The sequence below is a fragment of the Stegodyphus dumicola genome, chromosome 4, assembly GCF_044657685.1.
Source record: "Stegodyphus dumicola isolate Sdum_Otavi_A_Nest chromosome 4, ASM4465768v1".
Classification (NCBI taxonomy): domain Eukaryota; kingdom Metazoa; phylum Arthropoda; class Arachnida; order Araneae; family Eresidae; genus Stegodyphus; species Stegodyphus dumicola.
Window position 1 is genome coordinate 252646639 of NC_140771.1, and position 23725 is coordinate 252670363.

At 35.2% G+C, this 23725-nt stretch overlaps 1 protein-coding gene across 3 annotated transcripts in view; it reads left to right on the plus strand.

The window, feature by feature from the left end:
- The window catches only part of LOC118197652 (uncharacterized), a 388162-nt gene that overhangs the window by 266593 nt on the left and 97844 nt on the right, over positions 1-23725 (plus strand). The window contains exons 12-13 of one of the 3 annotated variants that reach the window (XM_085816220.1): positions 6332-6488; positions 13312-13608. In XM_085816220.1, the coding sequence (XP_085672346.1) occupies positions 6332-6488; positions 13312-13608 (454 nt within the window). The remainder of the gene's footprint in view (positions 1-6331; positions 6489-13311; positions 13609-23725) is intronic. The other 2 variants (XM_085816221.1, XM_085816222.1) reach the window with 2 other exon arrangements.

Sequence of the window (23725 nt, forward strand, 5' to 3'; positions counted from 1 at the left end):
CCTTTGCGACAACGGAGCATAAAATTACTACTTAAATTTCAACATCCTACATAAATCTTTGTAATATTGCCAAGGGAACTGTGAAACTTCTGAAAAGAAGAAAATAAGAAAAAATGGCGGCTATTCTGTAAGAATTCTGTGACTAATGTTTTTGATATTTAACTGAGAACGTTCGAGAGGAGAAAAACCACGCAGTGAGGCAAAATGGACTGGTAAGTTTTAGAAAGGTTAAGTGATTTATTATTACTGAAATGCCGAGCAAAAGTGATTGTTTCCCAGCATTGCATTTCTAATACCAATATTTATGAGATGCTAGTATAACATAAATATTGAAATGGATATTGGAATCTCATAAATATTGGAATACAAGGAGGCAGCTACCTCCATATTTTTCAAGCCTAGTACATTCATGAAGCTTACAAATATGTGGCAATATGATGAATTTTTGTAATATTAATTTAGCAAATGTTGATAGAAATATTTCCTTTTTCATCTGTTCAGTGTTTAGAAAATATGTTACCAGATGCAGTTTTAAATTTGTATCTCACTAAATGAACCCATTTCCTGCATCTTTTTATAAGCAGTGGAATTTTAATCAAATCTGAATTAAATTCATCGTGTGTATTCTTCATAAGTTACGAAAAATCATCAATAAGTATCTTAACACTAAGTACTAGTCACTTCATTCAGAAATCAATCTTAGATGTCTTTAAAACGATCAAAAAATGTGCATCTAATAAGAACTTATGCTCAGAATCTTCGTAGTCATGTCAAAATGGTCTGTGGTACTATGTATATTCGCATCTTTCATGTTATTGTGCAATTTTTGTTTTTGTGTTTCTGTATTGCACATTTGCTCTTGAGCTTGCCCCACATAACGATCATATTTCGTGACGAATCCTTTAATAGCTTTAAAAGCTTCTGTTAGTTTTGACATCATTATACAGACAAGATGTTTTAAATGACAATAAAAAGAAAAATCACCTCCATGAAAATACATAATCAACCAATTTGTGAAAGATAGCTACTTTTTATAAACTACATTAAGAATTATTTTCTGGGTAAGTATATCTAGATTGCTTCACTTATGCTAAGGTATTCCCGCACGAATTAAATACGTAATTGAGAATTTGTAAGTGTTCGATTATTAATTTATTTACAAGTTTATGATATTAATTTAAAGGAAAATTGAGACATCGATAAAAAATAAAAAAAAACATTTAATGATTAAAAATCATAAAATATATCGCCTAAGCATTTAATGAAAAGAAAATCTTAAAGTTAATTGATAACTTTATTAAACTTGTTTTATTGAATGACAGACGGCAGCAACTGAATTTTTTCATTTGTTAAAATTTTGCTGTGCATCAGTCGGATATATTCGTTCTTTGTGGACGTATCAAAACCTTTATTAATTATTTCATTATATGATAACTTTAAATAAATTTGGTTGAAATAATAGAAAACATTTCATTGACTAAATTACTTAATATAACTGATCTAAAGATCATACATATGTTATGAGAGTTATTAAAGGAATACACATTTTTTTTGTTTAGGCTAAATTTACATAAGATCTGTTTGAAAAGCTTATGTGATTCTCTGGAATATGACATGCATATAGAATTTCCCTGTTTTAAAAAGCTTATAGAATTTTCTGAAAAATGGCATGCACAAAGAAAAAGCTTGTTTGAAAAGCTTACGGAGTTTTTGGAAAATGGCGTCTATAAAGAATAAGCTTGTTTGCAAAGCTTACAGAATTTCCTGAAAAATGGCGTGCATAAAGAATAAGCTTACTTGCAGAGCTTACAGAATTTCCTGGAAAATGGCGTGTGTACAGAATAAGCTTGTTTGCAAAGCTTACAGAATTTCCTGGAAAATGGCGTGCATAAAGAATAAGCTTACTTGCAAAGCTTACAGAATTTTCTGGAAAATGGCGTGCATAAAGAATATGCTTGTTTGAAAAGCTTACAGTATTTCCTCGAAAATGGCGTGCATAAAGAACAAGCTTGCTTGCGAAGCTTACAGAATTTCAGGGAAAATGGCGTGCATAAAGAATAAGCTTGTTTACAAAGCTTACAGAACTTCCTGGAAAATGGTGTGCATAAATCAGAAGCCTGCTTTAAAAGCTTATTGAATTTTTGGAAAATGACGTGCATAAATAATAAGCTTCCTTGCAAAGCTTACAGAATTTTCTGGAAAATGGCGTGCATAAATCAGAAGCCTGCTTGAAAAGCTTACAGAACTTCCTGGAAAATGGCGTGCATAAATCAGAAGCCTGCTTGAAAAGCTTACTGAATTTTTGGAAAATAGCATACATAAAGAATAAGAGAAGTTGTTCAAAGTTAGGGGTTTCATAAAATTCTCTAAAGCGATTCTTTAGACAGAACAATTTCTTGCATAACAAAAATACAATCTATTATACACTGAAGTGACAAAAGTCATGGGATAGCAACATGCAAATATACAGATGGCAGTAGTATCGCGTAGAAAATGTATAAATGCGAAGTGCTTTGGCAGGGCTTTCATTTGTGTTCAAGTTATTCATGTGAAGAGGCTTTGACGTGATTATGGCCGCACGACGAGAATTAACAGACTTTGAACGCGGAATGGTAGTTGGAGCTACACGCATGGGTCATTCCATTTCGGATATCGTTAGGGAGTTCAACATTCCGAGATCCACAGTGTCAAGAGTGTGCCGAGAGTATCTAATTTCAGGCATAATATCCCACCATGGACAGCGCAGTGCCCGACCACCTGCACTTAACGACCGAGACCAGCGACGTCTGCGTGGAGTTGTCAATGTTCACAGACAAGCAACACTGCGTCAAATAACCGCAGAAACCAATGTGGGACGCTGATCAATTAGCTGAAGTTGAAAGGTGAGCTGGTTAGATTTTTGAAACAATGATATCGCCTTTTAGCATGTTCGTTCTTTTCAGCTTAATGGGGTGATTTCTGAAATAATTAATTTCAAGTTCATTCTGAATAATTTTTACTCAGCTCTTGGGAAAATACGAGTGTTACTGAAAATATTTCTTGAAAGCTACTGCTACAGGAGAAAAATGAAATGTTTTACTTTTCTAGAAATTTAAGAATCACGTTTGATTAACATTTTAAATGCATTGTACACAGCGCGGAAGAAAAAAAAAAGGACAATTCTATATATCCCGTTTTACTGGACCGATTAACGAAATCCAGATTGTGTTTTTTATGTCTCGAAAGCGCGACTTAGGATATATATTTGTTTTATATATAGCATTGTTGAAACATAAGGATTTTGACACAAAATCGGACTTTTCTTGAAATCGCATGACAATTTTTTTCCATTTTTCGATTCTACGACTCAAATTAGGCCTAAATATTAAAATTTGTAAAAGTTGGTGAGAAATTTACGGAAATATTCAAAACTTTATCTTGGCGTATTTTTTCAGTTTGCTTCAAGAATAATTCATTTGGCGAACTTCTTAATTTATGGCAACGTATTTTCTTTCTCTTTTTACATTGTGCGCGAGGGGGGGCAAGGTCCCTTCGTTCCTACGTCAAATAATTTTAACAAAGTGCCTAAACCATATTTGACGTTTTATCGCTTTCAACAAATATGCCAAATTTCAAAACGCGTCAATATTAAAAATCACATATATCTTCGGAAATTTTGAATAAAAAAACTAATTTTTTGCAGTTATACTTAGAAATACATCTACTTTAAGATGATGGTAAAACATTTATAGGTTATAATTCAAAATTGTTTTCGAAAAATTTATAAAAATGATTTAAAAATACAAATTATAAAAATAAGTCATAAAAAATAGACGAATTTTATTTGAAATGAATCTAAACATCGAAATGTGAAAGGAAGAATCAAATATGATTAATAAGAAAAGCGAGATTGATAAATACATACCAAATTCAATTAACATTGAGGAGCTAAAATTGTGAGCGCTAATTTTTTAAAAACTACTCGTGCGATTTACGAAACTTGGCAGTTTGGCATAATTTAAGTCATAGACTCGAACCATGGGAAAAAATCGTCACATCATTTCAGAAAAGTCCGATGTTGTGTCAAAATACCTATATTAGAACAAAGCTATATATAACTCTAATACATATCCTAAGTCGCGCTTTCGAGACATGAAAAACGCAAGTTGAATTTCTTCAATCGGCCCAGTAGAACGGGAGATATAGAGTCTCATTTTTTTGCAATGTATATGTGTATTATTTAGAGCTTAGTGATGTAATTTATTGATTCTGTAAGTGTTATGCGTAAGTATCGATTATTAAGTTGCGGTATTTTCGTGTCATAATTAAATTTTTCTGAACTATCCCACAAAGTCATTGGACAAAAAATTACTTATTGGAAATTAGAAGTTTTATTTAAAGCAGAAATTTAAACGGCTTTATTTTAACTTTTAGCTGCAAAGCCTTTGACGTTAAGCATAACACTAATTCTGTTTATCACAGAATACATTAATTTTTTATATTTTTTCAATAAACACGTACGCCTTACACAATTCTCTAAAGGTCTTTCATATTTGATGGGCGATGTCTTCTGTTTTAACATGACATAAATTCTCAGATGGATTTAGCTTCGGTGACTGAGAAGACATGACTGTATCAATGCTGTTTCTTTCGAACTAGCTTTCTTTGTTGAATGCTTTAGAGGAATGCCTTGTTGATAACGCTAGTGCCTTGTGCCCATGGTAATATTGTGCTCTATAAGAGTTCTATACACGCATCTTCAGTTATGATTTGTTCGAAAAATTGGTTCCAATCATATTAGGAAAACTGCACAGTAACATAAGACTGCCACCTTCATATTTAACAGTATTACAGACACCTTTTGGATTCACTTTTAACAGTATTACAGGTACCTAACAGTATTACAGTTACCTAACCAAGAGGTCGGCTAGCAAACTCTTTTCCATCCATTATAAACGAATTAATTTTTGTTTCATTATTTTAGAGGAACGTTGGTCCACTTTTTCTTTTAATTTTCAGGATTGTTTTTGGTATGGCACAGTTTGAAAATACCTATGCTTTTCGGCATATCTTTTTAAAAAGGAGCGGTCCCTGGACTTTCGAGAATACATCATTCATTTGTGGCGGACGATGGGCTGTGTTGATTTCTAGCGCAAATATTTTCAACGCCTTGGGTGTTTTAACGTAGGCTTGCTCGTGACAACATCTATTGGTGGAATCAGAAGTCCGATGCGACAGGCCGCTTGGCGTTGAGGACAGAACTTGAATCATGGGAGTGAAATACTCTACCTTGTCTCAAAAGAGTTCTTCGGCGACTAGTTCAAATAATTCAACTCTTTTGAATTTGCGAGCATTGAAATATAATTTATCATCCACGAGTTCTTGTAGCTGTGGTAAGTTAGAAGTAAATTCTTGACTTCTTACAGACATTGAAATTTTCTTCTTTTGTCAATAACCACTGCTGTCTTTTAATTGTTGAGTTCATATTACTCATTTGGTTTGGTTTATTTCGGCAAAGCAAGCAAGAGCTACATGCGTAAGGAAAGGGACGCCTTCGTGAAGGATATTCTAAGCGATGGTTCGTATACACGTTACACACTGGGAAACCCACATAAATGCACATGCAGCTAGCTAAGTTATTAGTATTAATTTTTATAATGTTTAAATCAAAAACAAAAGTGAAAAAGTATGCATAAATAAACATCAAGTTTATTTTACTAAGAGAGAGAGAAAAGCGATACGAATAACTGAGCATCCGGAATACGTCAGGATTCGAATAACTAAACTTCTACTGTATATGCGAAGATGAATCACCCAAAAATTAAAAATCTAGAACATAAAATATTACATTTAAAATACGGTATTAAAAATGGCAAAAAAGTTGCTTTAAAAATAATTTGCTATGATTTTATTTCATTCAAAATTTACGTTTGAAAATTGTCAATAATTTAATAAATTATTTAAAGTCGAATTAAACCCAAAAGCTCAAATCTGCGAGATCTGAACGACTCGGATTTGCGCATTGCTAAGAATAATCAGAAATTAGACAGCTTTGGCGGAATAATTTTAAAGTAAAGTGCTAATGAATATTACAGTAATTTTATAGGAGGGAAAAACGACAATGAAAGTTTGGCGAAAAATATAAAACTGACGTAATGTTTGTACACATTCATCATTTCGAGCTTAAAACTGCGCCATACTTACTTTTTTAAATTTTACAAATCTCATAGGCTTGGACAATAAATATAGTACCTTTGAAATTTGCCAAATTATAATAAAATATAAATATTGTCAAAATTTTTAATACTATTTCAGTTTTTCCTTACGCATAGATGACTAATGTCTCCTACAGAAACTTCTGGAAGAAAGCGAAAATACTCAGGGACAGAATGGAGACGAAGGTGCCGGTGGACTTTCGGTCGCTTGGATCGTGGCCATTGTTGTCAACGTAGTCCTCATCTTGGCCTTCATAATCACCGTTATCTACTGTTACTGCAGGAGAAAGAGAGGTAAAATTGCAGGAAGGAAAACCTCCTTTTCGATTTGTTTGTGCTTTGAATATTTTATTTTGATTTTCACGGGTTTCGAATAGTAGCCGAATTGGATTTAGTAATGTGAACGCTTCACTGGTGTGGTAGGTTCAGAAGCAGCACAGTTTCTTAGAGAACGAATAATAAAGCTGATTCTTTATTTAAGATATTGTCATGACAAGAACACTTATTCAGAAGATTTCTTTAGATTTCGTATTCGTTCGTTAACTGAATACGGAATGAACTTTTGAAAAGGAAATGCGATGAAAGAACTGAATTTTCCTAAGACAATTTAGAACAAATATTTCGGCATTTCTTTTATAAACTTTCAGAAATTTACAACAATTTTGTCAGAGCTTTAATATTGTAGAACGTTTTCTATTAAATATGGTATTATCAGCTCAAGTTATGAATCATTTGATTTTTACTTGGAATTAATATCATAAATTCAGATTTCAGTTAGCAGTATTCCCCATAATTGCATTCATAAAAGTTGAAAATTTATTCCTTTTCCTGATGCCACTTAAGTAAACCTGAAGAGGTAAGAGGGCAACCTGAGGCTCCGTTGTAAATTTTCCGTTATCTTCAGTAATTTACTTCAATAATTAATGAATAATGATTACTTTCTTTAGTTCAAATGTCAGCTTAAGACATACATTGGATCTTTCTTTTTCCAACATGGAATGAATTTATAACCAACAAATTCGACAAGAAATATTCAAAGAAGGCACATAATTTAAAAAATACAAAAAGTTTTCATCTTTTTTCATTTAAATTGTTTTTCGCTGAAATTAAAACATGCAATACAATATTAAATCATTTTCTAATGTACTTTAAGGTATCGGACTACGTTATAATCGTCAGTTTTGATAAAATGTTTCAAAACAATTTACTGCATTATTTTAAAGCTTATACGTTAAATTTCCCAAAACTACTTTTATTTTGTGTCTCCGATCGTTAGAAGCTGAATTATGCCTCTTCTTGTTGTACAACATGAACCAGAATTTTCTGTTTAAGAATGATGTTTAAAAGTACGCAGGCTATTCTAAAATAACTTTAAAATGAAAATTTTTCATTTGAATACTCTTGGTGATGTTTGAATATGATTTTGAACCTTTCTGTTTGTTATTCGTCAAATACTTCTGTTCTGCAGAACACGCTGTAATTCTAGCCTCTAAAACTTTCCTTTAAAAACTAACGCATTTCTAAAACATTTGAATGCAACGCGAGCTAGAAATTTACATTCTAGCAGGAAAATGAAACATTAGGAGGATAGGGAAGCGCATTAACATAAAATAACTGGTTAAAAACTAAACGAAATTATATACAATTTGATATACACTGTGGGAAAAAAAATGGCGCAGTTCTGTATCTCTCGTTCTAGTGGCTCGATTGACGAAATTCAGCTCGCGTTTTTCATGTCGCGAAAGCGCGACTTAGGATATGTATTAGATTTATATACAGGATTGTTCTAACATAGGTATTTTGACAGAAAACCGAACTTTTTATGAAATAGCATACCGATTTTTCCCATATTTTGATTCTACGATTCAACTTATGTGCCTAGATATTAAATTTTGTAAGTTTTGGTGAGGAATTTATGGAAAAATTTAAAAATTTATCTTAGCGAATTTTTTTCAGTTTGCGCCAATAATAGTTCACTTTTGTGTTGGTTGTAACATGTGAGTTGACTTCAAATAGGTTAACAGCATTCATATGGTTACAGTATTGTTATACGCAATTCATAGTGAGTGTGTGTTTAATGACAAATAATTTTTTTTGGCCATTTTTTGTAAAAAAGATGTATTTTTCTATATGTTTTGCTCATTTATCATGGTATTTGGTAATAAAAACAAAAGTCTGAATATTATTTGCAAGTAATTATAAGATAAATATGATTAATCTTCGGATTATGGTAACTTGGCGATTTTTTGGCGAAAATTTGGCGACCAACCCTGCTACAGCAACCTGCTAGTTTTGTTTTCGACGCCATTTTGTTTTCACGAAGTAAAGGCATGTTTTTTTTTTTTTTGCTCAACATTTTTTTCCCAACAATCTGCTAGCCGAATAACGCTTATGCTAGAACTTTTATGGAACAAAAGTGCTTATTTTGAGAAAGTGCAGAATCGCCCACTGCTTGCCGCGTTTTTGGACATACACGGTATCCATGTACACGTCGGCATATTTTCACTTAAAAAAAATCCCAGAATTGCTCAAAAATGTCATTGCGCACACTCTTGACTTTATCCATGTACACCTAAAGTCCTAGCTAGTAACCTTTATCGCCTTACCAAAATGTCGCCAAACTATGTTACCATATTCCAAAGATTAGCCGTAAATATATCCATTTAAAGCATTATTTCTGCTCTTAACTTTAATTGTTCCTTTTTAGAGAAAATTTACTTTTCTATACAGTGCGCCCTTTCAGAATTTGCAATAACATTAATTAAATAAATTAGATTTAATATCAGAGAAACAATAATACTTAAGCAAAGAATTTTGTTTCTTTAATACCATTCAAGATAACAAGACAAACCATAGAACTTAGCAAAACGTTTTACGCAGCAAAACACGAATCTTCGCAAGTAGATAATCGTTTAAACTTGAAATTTAAAGGAATAAAATTTAACAGTTGAACAAACGTTATTTCATCACAGAATAAAAGCTACAATATCTTTCTAAATTATGGCTAAATTTTCATTATAATCACGTTCATATGTTGGTTGAAATAGCGAAAGTAATTATCGCATAAGATTACGATTTGTTACAGTAGATTTCACTAAAGCATAATAAGCGATTACAATAAAATTTTAATATCATCGCCGGAAAACAAGTACTGACAGGGAGGAAATTCTAGTAAAATTATTAATAATAAATATAATTACAAAATTTTCTAACTGAGCAAAATTCTCTAATTAAGCAATTCATTTGTTTACAAGAATTTCGAAATTCAGAATACGAATTGCAGATGAATGTTGCCGTTGGCCTGGAGGGAGTCAGAAACTTATTTTGAAGTACCCTGGAATGTCCCCCTCTGTCTTCTTTTCGTGTTATTTTTTTATGGATTAAATTGGCAAAATACAAAAAATTATCATTTAAATCAATTAACTAAATAAAAAATTTTAATACACAGATTTTATAGAACCATATTATTAAATGTTATGCACGTGAACTTGAATTCGTTTTAATTAAATTAATTTTTTTATGTGGAATTCGAGCTTTTGCTAGGGATACATCAACTTTTAAATTTGATTGTTCAGATATGAATATGCTAAATAATCCATAGCAGTTTAGTAGTTTATTTCTGAAATATTAAACTACCATATTGTCCCGCATATAAGATGAATGTCTTTCCTTTAAGATGCTTTCTCAAACACTGCGCTTCTCACAACAACGCGCAAACTAATAATCAAAATTGTATTAAAAGTAATTTATCATTTATCTATTAAATTTTAATGAGTATTTAGAACATTTAATTATTTTTTATGAAGTGCAGTTTCAATATATAGGGTGACATGAAATAATTGTTCATATATATGAACATAGCCACCATATCGTTCAATGAATCGGAATGAAACTTGAGATTTAAATTTTCCAGTTATGCATTCAAAAATAATACTAATAAAGACAACTGAATTGTCATGGCTACGATTGCAGCGAAATTATTTTAAGAAAATTCAATATTAAGACGCACGTTTTCGCATTGCAATGCAATTGGCATAGTAAAAAACGATAAACTGCCATCACCACGGCATCATGGCCGTAAGACTGCATGTATGCTGTGAAATATCGCACGCATTAATCACTCTTAAGTGGTTACTATGATTCGCGATTGTGCATTTTCACTGCCGCAATGAAAATTACGCACATTCATAAAGTTTATGTAATCTTTCTTTCCTGGTTTGTCATTTCCTGGCGTGCCATTTGTTTTTCTTTCCTGATTTTCCTGATTTTGGTGCATTGTCATTTGTCTTCCTTGTAAATGATCTTGCGGCAGCGCTTTTGGAGCTATAGATAAATTTCCTAGGGTCATTTATGTTTTTTGTCTGTGCCGATTAAATTGCTATGGAAAACAGTGATGTTCCTATTGCAAATGCTTAATATTCGTTTGCCGTAAACATTGAGATTTCGATTAACGTTAACATCATTCTTGGGTATATACACTGGTGTGCAAAAATTAAGGACGAAGTCGAAAAATTAGCATATCAGCTGAACGAAGAGGCAGAGCGGACAGAAAGACCAATCAGGAGATTAAGTAAGGTGATGTACGGTAGCATATGCGCAGATATGCAGGTAGACGTAATGGGGGAGTGTCTGAGTAGTATAAAGCATGTTGTCGGTGTAAGATCAGTATTTCTGGCAAAGAGATTGCACGCCGTATAGCAGTTAAAATCACACCGAGTTGCTGCCTCAGCGAGAAATGGCGAATAATCAATCTGTTAGACGACATCTGGATGCTTTTACCAGAGGTCGAATCATTGGGAAGTTGGAGGAAGGCCGCAGTGTGACAAGTGTGGTTGCAGAGTTCGGAATTGCTCACAGCATCGTTTCACGACTTTGGAGACAATTTCAAACTACAGGAACAGCTATCCGGGGGTTTAGTAGTGGTCGTCCACGAGGAACCACACCCTCAGATGACCGGTATATTGCCTTACAGGCCAGAAGAAACAGGCGGCAGACAGCGGGAGAAATCGCTAGACACACGACACAGGCGACCGGACGACCGATATCGCGTTTTACCGTGGCCAGAAGACTGCACGGTGGTGGTCTGTTTGCACGACGCCCTGTACGGTCTGTACCTCTAACGCCTGCCCATCGGAGAAGGCGTTCTCTGTGGTGCCGGGAACACCGGAATTGGAGAGACAATGAATGCGGACGAGTACTCTTTACAGATGAGAGCAGATTCAGTCTGAGTAGCGATTCTCATCGCATACTCATTTGGAGAGAGCGGGGAAGCCGCAATCATCCCTCGAACATCATTGAAAGGGATAGGTACGGAGGTGGCGGTGTTCTCGTTTGGGGAGGCATCATGCTTGGTAGTCGACATCTTCGACGCAGGTTCAGTCAACGGGACCCGTTATTGTAACGAGATTCTTCTTCCATATGTGCGTCTTTTTAGAGGCGCTATGCGTCGCAGTTTCTTTTCATGGACGACAATGCACCATGTCGTCGCACAGTAGCTGCCGAACAGCTCTTAGCGAGTTTGGATATTGAACGTATGGATTAGCCGGCACGATCTCCGGATCTCAATCCCATCGAACAAGGATGGGATTTTCTAGGCAGACGCTTGGCAGCTCGCATCTTAGCACCAGTAACGATTCCGGAGCTTCGATTGGGGCTGCAAGACGAATGGGCAGCAATGCCTCAACAACTCATTGACACCCTCATTCTCAGCATGGGCAGACGCTGTGAAACCTGCTTAGCAGTCAGGGGAGATCATATCCCCTCTTAAAGACCGGATGTTTCTTGCTGGACACCCATCACAGGGATGTTTCGGCCTTCAGTCGCATTGCGCTCCGTGCTACTTTTTCAATAAAGCTTCTTTTTATTCCTCTGATTTCTCTTTTAGTAATTGTTGCTTACATTACTCATGTCCTTACGTATTGGGGATCTTACGATATTAAATGTGTTGATTTGGAAAGCTTTTGTACAAAGTTATATTGAAAAAACCGTCTCGTCTTTAATTTTTGCACACTAGTGTACTTTGCAATCATTGCGTCTTGAGTTTCATTCCAATTCATTGAATCATTAGGTTACTATGAATTCGAATAAGGTAGAGTTATTGTATGACAGCTGGTATGAAGCGCATACGTGCGAGACCAACGAATATGAACACCATTTTTCTCGCAAAATGCCTTCGGAAACGCGGTGTCTTTTATGTGGCCATCTTATATTCGGGTTAATGCAGTATTATAGTTAGTGGTTCAGAAGGATACCTTATAAGAACCTAGGAAATAATTTACTACAACATTTACTCAGTTAACGATTACCTAAAACCAGTTGCTGTAATACGAATCAAAACAAAATGTCTTTATTAATTTAGAGAATTAAATTAAAAGAAACGTTATGACAAATGTTAGTAATTAGAATGACACACACACACACACACATATATATATATGCGATATACCAGCTTTTGTCCGGAATAAATAGATTAGTAAAGAATCATAGCTGTAGTCGTAGCTTAAATTATCAGACGATAATTTAAAAAAAAACAGGATCCATTTATTATATTTCAGGGGAAATAGCAATTACAAAATCATATTTCCGGAGTAAATAAAAAAGAATTACTAATAACTTTTTGTGTGAAGTTTACTGCATCGTGACATTTAAGAAAAAGTCGCCGATATTCCTTTGCGAGTCCTTTTATAGCCTCTAGAAAGGCGGAGCTTCCAAGAAATGACGTCAGCCAATCCAGTTCGCTTTAAATATTTCCAGAACATTCTATAACTGTACGTGTAGAAAAGGCGGGAAAAACAACTTGACTACGGGGCTGTGGATTTAATTCCACGTACTTTCAAATAAAAGAACGTCGCCATTAAAAATGAAAAAGAACATACAGTTAGAATTTTAAATGTATTCTTGACTATGGAATTTTATTATTACATATATATCTATGGAATTTTATTATTACATATATATATATATATATATATATATATATATATACTGTGATTTTGAGCTAAATTAGAAGAAATAGTACTTATTAAACAAGAGACTAAAAATTTGTATTCTCACATACTTCGAAAAACGTTGAACGGTATAAGCTAAGGAGATTAGAAATGTAACGATTTCTTTTCAGCGAAAGGTGAGACCCATACTGGGTCTACCGTTCGGCATTTCGACGGTCAGCCTGATCCTCTCGTCTTCGCAAACAAGGCTGAGAACAAGAAGAGTTTGGAAGAGAAATCGGCCCTCATCGACTCCGGACCTCGGAATACGGCCATCTTTACCGTAGAGGAAGGAAGACAGAGATATGGTAATCACACCTCTCACTCCAGAAGCCATGAGGACAACGATAAATGCAATTGTTTCTCGCCCACGTGTTACTGTTCCGTGGGGGATGGAAGGAAGACAGAGACCAGCTTCCACCAAAGTGGTCAGATATTTGTTTTTTGAAAACATTGCTTTGCGTCTATGTGAAATTTCCCCAGTGTGACTTCTGTGTCTCTGCCATCTGTCCTCCTCTGTTCTTTCTTTCTAGGAGAGAGTCACATGGAGAATATGGTATCTTTGTTTTATTTCAAACGAAAAGCCTGATATTGCAAATGGCATATCAGCAACTGTTATTCAGTGTCATATGCACGCATCATTTTCTAAGAAGTTTGCTACTAACCATGACAGTAAAGTTAATGAGGGAGGAATTTTCTATTTTTTTTTGACAACAGCATTTGAAATACCAGTCTTTTCGTTTGACGTGAATTGTTGGTTTTGCTTTAGTGGCTGTGGCAGATTTTTCTGCTTTATTCTGTGCTCAGTTTTTTTCACTCACAACGCGTTTTTCAAATATGCATTTTTAAAAACACAATTGAATATTTGCATGGATGTTAAATTTACTGAAAATATTTATCAGCTAGTTAAAGCTTTCAAAGTTCCTGCTCTTCTTCATACAATGTAACACAGTATTCCAGACATTTAACATTATTTTGTATATAAAAAATACCTTTTAGTTTACAGCGAATAGGTGGTAACTGCATAGTATTTTAAACAAGTTTTTATAATTAAATTCGGAATAATAATTTTAGATATATTTTACAAAGTATTAAATATGTAGATATAGATACATAATATAAGCAAATGATGTTCACAAATATTTAGCCAAAGTGAAATCTACATTTTGAAATGTTAAACGCTGCCAAAATTTTCAAATCCGTTAAAAAATATAAATCTTTAAGGGAAACGAAACGTATTTATCACTTTGGACACGCAAATGAAGCTTACCTGTGGATAAAATGCTTTCCGTATATTTGATGTACTAGGTTTATATGATTTAATATTGTGTTTAGCTGTGAATTGTCTGAAAACAAGGTAATCAAATCCTTAAGTACTTAATTGTTTAACTTCCAGTGCTTTCATTGTTATTGATTTGTAATTTAATGATATTGATGATGACTATTCATTCTTACAAATACTGATACAAAGACTTTTGCAAGTTTATCCACTGAATGAATAATGTCTTTCTCTCAGACAGAGCTATGGTAATAATACCAATAACAACCGCAGGTGGCTACAAAGCTGTATGTAGCATCCAAACTCTCGTCAGAAATTAGTGGAAACGGTTTCAAGATACTAGATTCATATCTAAAATACCTGAAGAGTTCCACAAAGATCCACAATGACGAATGAGGATTGTTATTTGACACTTTCAGCGCGGGACACAGGATTGCTAGAGTTTCGCAGCTCTCACGTGTATGCTGACATTAGAACCCGAATTTCGCGGTCTATAGTTGCTGAAGGCCTCATGAGATAGGGCTGTATGCCAAAACACTCGCTGTTTGCGTCTCGCTCATTACAATAAACAGGAGAGCGAGTTTAGCATAGTGCACACAATATGCGCTTTGGTTATACTTCGGTGGAGCACCGCGCTTTTTACAGATGAGTCGAGATTCAGCCTGGACACTGATTCTACGCTTATCTACACCGTTTTTCAAAAAGAATATACGTATTACAAAGTGTTATTTTGTCCAATCTATCGATCACTGCGCCTCGGATCGGCTTTTGGCGAAACGAATGCATAGTCTAGTTTATATTATTAGCCGCTAGATGTCAGTGGTCTTCTGTTTTCCGTAGTAACCGTCACATGTTTAAAATGGCTACTCCGTGGCAGAAATCATTTTGTGTTCTCGAGATTGACACCCTGAGACTTCTTCCTGTGGGGCTTCATTAAAGATAACGTTTATGTACCACCACTCCCACAGAACCTGGAATGAGGTGAAGAACCGGATTCGTACTATCATAACATCAGTGACGACGGACATGCTTACCCGAGTATGAGAGGAATTTGAGTATGATGTGATATTCGTGTCGCTGATGGAGGACATAGTGAGCATCTGTAACATCTGTAATCTGAACTTGAGAGGTTCGTACATATGTCTGTAAAGTTTCATATTCGTATGTCATACAGTTTATGCATTCGAAATACGTATATTCTTTTTGAAACACGCTGTATATCTGTAGAGAGGCTGAAACACGACACCATTCTCTCCCTTATGAAGTAAAAGGATCATTACGATGGTGGAGGGATAATGGTTTGGGCAGGCATTATGTTAGATGGCTGCACATCCCTGCATATGTTTGACAAAGGCTCCCTGATTGTTGTGAGGTATAGAGAAGAGATCTTAGAGCCCTATGTTTGATATTTCAGAGGCGCAGTTTGTCCTGAGTTCCTGTTAATGGAAACAACTCTCATTCACATAGGGCTCAACTGATCGACTGTTGTCTGAAAAGCGCCGATATTCGACTCACAGATTGGCCAGCCAAATTTCCTGAACTTAACTCTATTCAGCTTTTCTTGAATGCTGTTGGGAGGGCAACTTCATTCCGCCATTCCCCTCTGAGAACCATCCCGGATTCGAAAACTACGTTGTTGAAGAGGTAGGAATGACTGCCATAGGGGCTCCTCAGTTGCCTTCTATCCAGTATGCCGTCACGCTGCATGACTTGTCTGGCTATAAGAGGGGACCATACTTCATATCAGGCTGATTTTCAGCCCGATATCACAAGTGGATTTTAGAGATTTCTGTACTAAAACGTTTACTAATAATCATGCATATATAAAATGACTTTTGAATGGTACACATCTTTCTCTGTTGTAAATATGTATTCGTACCAAACTTCTTTAAAATCTGACCATCAGTTTTGAAAAATTAGACATAATGTGCAAATTATCTTAATTTTGCACACAAGAGGTATATCTTTTATGACAGTTATTTTTATACCCCTTTTCGAAAGAAATTATTCATATCTCAGACATTTATATTGGATCATGCCTCTTTTATGCTCCAGTAATTACTGTATTAAACAAGGCTGTCCAAAAGTTGGCTCGTAAGCCAGATGTGCCATCCAAGAACATCAAGAAGTTATCCCAGTATGACTCGATCGTATCTTAGTTTTAAATGTTTGATGCAAACAAATTTAGCAGAAATCATGAAAGCTTTTGGTGATTTTATAGTGGTAAACTATGTCGACTTAGACTTGCCTTCAATTCAGAATGACCGAGAAGAATATGAATAAGAAATGTGCAAAAATTTACCAAATTAGATCTGGAAAAGACTGTTACATTTTATTATGCTTTGCCAAAAGAACAGATCAATTAAACGTAAGTTAGGTTTAATATTTTAAACGTGCAAACGAGAAATATTTTTCCTAAGCAAGAGTTGATCAATATATATTCTCTTCAAGGATTTACGAAATGAAGGGATATTTGGAATTCAACTAAAAGGCCCATTGGTAAGGAATATTCAGTTATCGCTTCTACGGTGGTTGGCACAATGTCTAGACCAACAATGTATTAAACAATGTGTAGTATGGTGTGGCCCCAACTTGTCAGCAACTGTGGTAGTGACTGCTATGAACTGTAAATTTATACAAACACGTAAGAAGAGTTTAAAGCCCTTTTTATTCCACTTTAGAAATAACAGCTGCGTTCACTTGTCGCTCACAAACTACGCCGACCCGGCGGTTTTACCAAAACAGAAATGTGAAACTAAAAATAATGACTAGATGACTAAATAACTAGATCACTACCTACGAGGCTCTGAAATCTTAACTAACCTAACCGCGTAATTCAGAAGTCAAACAACAAAAATCAGCGTTATATTCACAAAATTTTCACAGGACTAGTTTCGATGGTTTTACCGAACCATCATCTTCAGCTGCATTTGGGTAAAACCATCGAAACTAGTCCTGTGAAAATTTTGTGAATATAACGCTTATTTTTGTTGTTTGACTTCTGAATTAGTATTTATTCGGCGTGTTATTGTGTCTTAATTAACCTAACCGCGTTCTAAAATACAGCTGAGATTCAGCGAGCTTACTGATTAAGCAGTTGAAGGATTCAACGAACTGCCGAGATAGGCACACAGGCTGAAACGCGCGGTTCTTAAATTTCTACCTAGCAACCTTCACGCTCGCGATTCAAGAAGCACACTTACAAACTCGTTTCTCTTCTATTTAAACTCAACTTACTTCTGCTAAATTTGAATATACTGCGCTCTACTACACTTTACATACTCTAGCATTGGCAATTCTAAGGGAAAGTAAAGGCTTGACAGGAAAGATAGCTTAAAATAAATGTTAGTTAAAATAAATATAAACCCTACAAATGTATTGACAGAAAATGATAATGAATTGTGTGTAATTCTATTAATTACTTATCTCTATGCCAAAACGCTTAAGACGCTAGTCAAAGTTATTAACATGGTATTGGATAGTAAACAAGCTCACACCTCTAGATTTTAGGGGGTGTGGGATCAGAACACCGATACATCTTTACAATCACGCGAAGAGGCGCAGGAAATTCAGGTGGTCTTAAGTGCAGGATAGTTTTAGAACTGAGAAAAGAAATTATTAATTTCCTTCATCAGTGTATTCCTTCAGACTCAACGCTCCCAGGAGATACCTCTTGAAGTGCTACCTTTTTTCAAGAGACGGCACTTAACAGATATTTCTAGCCACTTAAATAATATTTCTAAGATTATAGATGTGAGACCGGATTGTGTCTCATCCTATGGATTTCGTAAAAAGCTGAGAGTTTTCATGACGGTGCTGTAGGAAAAAATGTTTGGACTCACAGCTGATTGTTAAGTCATTTCCATCCCAATCGGACTACTCGTCGCGAATTCGGATTCTAACAGGTAAAGAATCTAATATGCTACTTATTCAATAAATACAAGTTTTCATTAGCTAATATAATTATTGTTTCTTATTACATGTAGTTGAAAATTAGCGTTTAGAACGTTCTGTTTTTATGTAAACGTTTGATTAGCATATCTTTCGTATTTCTTTCAGACTTAGAAAAACTGTTGTAACTTAGCAAATTAAATAAACTCTCTTCCTTTAATATAACTTATTTTGTTTTTGAAAATAATTCTTAATTTTAGGATGAAATATAGAAATATTCTTAATTTAACATAGGTATCAGAAAAAACTGAAACAGCTGAGTGAATAATAAAAGAAAAATGCAAAATATTAATAATAAGACTTTAGAAATGTATATTTGTAATAAGGACCTTATAATGTTCCTACATACTTTGTCTAAATATAACGTCCAGGAACCTAAAAAAAGTGAACTAAGTAGCTAATTATCGCTGTGTTCCAATAGTTACTACAGAGACGTAAGAAGGGTTAAACTACCATTTCATTCACTCAAAGAAATAATAAGCGATGGCCCCTTCTCGGACTTACAGGAAATCCTCCACTCCGGCTTTTAAATCAGCATAAGAAACTAATCTAATACTAAACTAAATAGACTTAGCCAAAGCTAGACACAAATACCTAATGTCGTTGGCCCTTAAATTAAACTTTCGCAACAGGCACGTACTCGACCGAGCGTTAATAGATTCAAGAACGAAGTAGTCAGAAGGCAAACACGCATCACTAAGGACACTTAAGGGGACGGTGGACTTTAAAATAGCTAAAAATCAATCAAAATATTGAATTTGTTTTTTTAATCTCATAATATTCCACATGCGTAACTACATCGTATGCAAGAAACCGAGTTAGAATATTCTAATTTTTAAAGAAGTTACAAGCATTTAAAATGTGTAAACAACGTAAACTTTGCCTTTTAAATTTTGGAGAAAATGTACAAAAATATATTTCAACAGTTATTTACTGATGTAATAATTATATATTTGCCCAAAAGTGTTTATTTCTAAGAACAAAGGGCTAGAAATATCAGTATTGACAACTATTAATGAATTTAACTTTAGCTATGTGCTATAACATCGCATTTCGGATATCGTTAGGGAATTCAACATTCCGAGATCCACAGTGTCAAGAGTGTGGCGAGACTATCTAATTTCAGGCATAACATCCCACCATGGACAGCGCAGTGGCCGACCACCTGCACTTAACGACCGAGACCAGCGACGTCTGCGTAGAGTTGTCAATGTTCACAGACAAGCAACACTGCGTCAAATAACCACAGAAATCAATGTGGGACGTACGAGGGACGTGTCCGATAGAACAGTGCGGCGAAATTTGTCTTCCTTGGGCTATGCCAGCAGAAGACAGACTCGAGTGCCTTTACTGACAGCACGACATCGCCTGCAGCGACTCTCGTGGGCTCGTGAGCCTATCAGTTGGTCCCTAAACGAATGGAAAACCGTGGCTTGGTCAGATGAGTCACGATTTCAGTTGGTAAGAGCTGATGGTAGGGTTCGAGTGTGGCGCAGACCTCCCGAAGCCATGGACCCAAGTTGTCAACAAGGCACTCTTCAAGCTGGTGGTAGTTCCATAATGGTCTGGGCTGTTTTTTCATGGCATGGACTCGGTCTTCTGGTGCAACGGAACCGATCATTGACTGGAAATGGATACCTTCAGCTACTTGGAGATCACTTACAGCCATTCATGGACTTCACGTACTCAAACAACGATGGGATTTTTATGGATGACAATGCGCCATGTCACCGGGCCACAATTGTTCGCGATTGGTTAGAAGAACATTCTGGACAATTCCAGCGAAAGATCTGGCCATCTAAATCGCCCGACATGAATCCCATCGAACATTTATGGGACAAAATTGCGAGGTCAGTTCGTGCGCAAAACCCTGCACCGTCAACACTTTCACAATTATGGACATCTATAGAGGCAGCATGGCTCAATATTCCTGCAGGGGACTTCCAAGGACTTGTTGAATCCATGCCACGTCGAGTTGCTGCCCTTCGCCGGGCAAAAGGAGGACCGACAAAAGATTATGGTATCCCATGACTTTTGTCACTTCAGTGTAATGAGTCTTGTAAAGAAAGTATGTCTTGACGGCGAAACGTCCACGGCGAAATGGCTACGGCGAATAATCTCATTACCCCTAAGCCCTCTCTTTCGAAGTAAGTTGAACTTGCTTTAAATACTTCTTCTAACACATTTGAATTTAAACGCGGTTCTAAAAACTCATTTTGGTAGGGAGTAACTGAAAGCAAAAGATTTCAAAGTTAAAAATAAATGTTATTAAATTAAAATGCACCTTACAACCTTACCTTTGTGATAAAAATAAAATGTAATTTATTTTATGTATTTGATAAATAATTTCAGTAATTTTACATCTCATTAACCTGGTAAGTACTGAAAAATGCATTTTGTCTTTGTTTGTTTTCGGCTACTTTATCACTTTTTTGGCAAATATAAAAGCTTATGAATCTTTTACCGCACGTGTGTCGCACGGAAATTCTCACGTGTGTGCAAAATTTTACATTTTTTATAGCACTGACATCGTTCATCAGATTTATGATACAAAGAACTTCATTTATCGCACGTGTGTGCCTTAACTATTATGAACTCGGCAAGTGAACTGAAAATCTGAGCACTTTTCTTTCAAGAAACTTTGTGTGTTCCCACGTGTTGTATGCTTAGCCATTTTGTTGTTTGAATGTCTGGTGCTATTGTGAGTTTTCTTCCCTTACTTTTCACCGCTTTGAGTGTGTGTTTGCACAACATCTACCTTACTATCCCCTTTCAACATTATGTTTAACTCCAACAATGCTAATTAAGAATTACCTGTATATTGAGCATTATATAATTCATCGTTTTCACGAAAAAATAGAAAAGAATATTTGAAAGAGTTTCAGTATTTAAATACAAGCATTTAATATACCTTTGTTAATGTATTATGTATTAAAACATTTATACAGTTATAAAGAATTTTCGTTATAAAATAAATCTGGCATTTTAAAGAAATATCCATTTACTATAAAAAATATAAATAACTTAGAATTTGAAGAAATACGTTTGAAGTATTTCTGTTATTAGCGTGACTTAAACACGAAAGTTAATCTTTAGTTGAGGGTACGTTAAGAGCTGTCGAATACAGAAGATTTACCATTTAACAACACCTCAACCATTTGCTAAAAACGTATAATTCACGAGGAACCAACTTTTTAAAAATTATTGCCAACTAAGCATGTGAACAAGCGTCGCTATATTTGCCTCCTTAATTTAAGATCTGAAGTCACACAGAACTGTTTGAAGCATTTTGAATTTTAATTTGTGGCTGTTCCTTGGAAATTATATGGTAACATTACATTGGTTACTTATAACCTGTTTTGATTTAAGATGGTAAAACTTGCAAGGAAATACATTGGTTATCATTAATTAAGGAAAAATCACAAATATTATGATTACTCAAAAAGTTACATGTAGAATTTAATGAAGCTGAACCATAGTGAAATTACATGAAATGAAATTGTCAGACAATTATGGTGTTATAGAAATTATCATATGTATGAAATAAATATCGGATGTGTCAGTTTGGTATAAGAAAATTACCTTCAGTATGGAGTTGATCCCCATATAGAAGCAATACAGCACATACAGCGATGTGTGATGCTTATACAGAGTATCAGCTCCGTAGGAAGTGAGAGCTATTGCTCTTGCAATGCACTTGCAAGCGTGGCAAGGTTCTGAAGAGGAGGGATGAGAGTAGCTATACGTCTTCCTAAAGCACATCTCAAACTTGCCAGGGAACTGAGTCAAAGGTGCGGTTCTATTCATTCGTGCATATAACAACAGACATCAGTCGTCGGCACTCGTCGCAGTGGTTGATCATCCTTGCCTCAACCTCTTGGGTGCCGAATTTGTGGTTAGAAATTATTATCAAAGTCTGTAAACCACAGAAGGACTCTCATTTAGCCATCTGGCTATTTCGTTCTGGTTTTTTCCTGCTTCTAGTCTCCCAATAGTTCTCCATCGCAGTTCTTCGAGCAAATGATGGCTGGGGTCATTCTTACGAATTGGCTACCCCAGATTTCTTATCTCAGTATCACAGCGAAATTTACAGACCTTCTCTCAAACACGCAATTTCATGCTTCTCGCAGATGACGCATTCCGATTGCAGTGCTATTAATTTGCGTAGTGCAGTTTGCAGTACTGGTGTTGAAAATTGTCTTATACACATGCCAGGAGGTCTTCCCATCATAAGTCGATAGCTTCAGAGAGGGACGAGCAAACATGGGTAGAAATTTAAAACCTTCCGGATTGCTCCCTGCCGTCGCTACGAATTTCTTTAAATCATCAACTTCTTTGGTGACCGCAGAAACTCTATCATCAATTTGTTTTTCGATTTGGTGTTGAATATGTCCTTGGACGGCAGAAACTCTTTCTTCAATTTGTTGTTGGAAGGCCGAAACTCTTGCTTCGACTTCGTTGCTCCACAGCCGACACTCTATCTTCTATTTCATCTTCGACAGAAAAAACCTTTTCTTCAATTTGTCCGACTTTATTTTCGACAGCTCCTATTCTGTCTTCCATAGCCTCAAATTTACTTTCTATTACGTAGGTGATTTCCTGTCTAAACAACAAAATTTAATTTATAATAAAACAACAGCACTTATTTGACAACAAACTAAAATTTTATACTGACTAGCTTATTTTTGGACGAGTTATCGGTATCTTTGTGATTTTTTGTTAATTTTCGGAAACCAGTATAAATGTGTTCTTGCTCTATGTGTCTTTGCGGTGTAATGGTCAGCACATCTAGATGGTAAACGTAAAATCTCGAAATGGATTCCGGCGACTGGGTATCTGACTGGTAATACTTCGAAAATCCCTTATGTTTCTACAAGCACTGATATGCTTCTTCGAAAATAGCAAAATGATTTCGTAACTGTAAATAGATTCTGTCGTTTTGTAAAGTCTGCACATCTGTCTTTAAATTCTTATCAGAATCTTCTTCTGTCTTTTAATTATTGTCAGAGAGTCAGACGCAATAAAAATTTAGTTGAAAAGGACCTAAATATAAAGCAAAGTTAATTCTAAACATTAAGAAATAATTATATGTAAATTGCTGTATGATAAGATTGGTGTGCTTTTTAAAGTTACTGTCAAAAAGTAGAAAAATACCTGTCAAAAGGGGCTATTCATGCGGTGCTACAAAAATGCAGTTTCCGTAACAGTAGAACTGAGCTATTCTGAAACTTTTCATTCTTAATAAGAGAAAATATGCTGACGCTTCTATGTGCTTTCATATGACGTGAGGTTCTTAAAGCATACATCAGGAACGC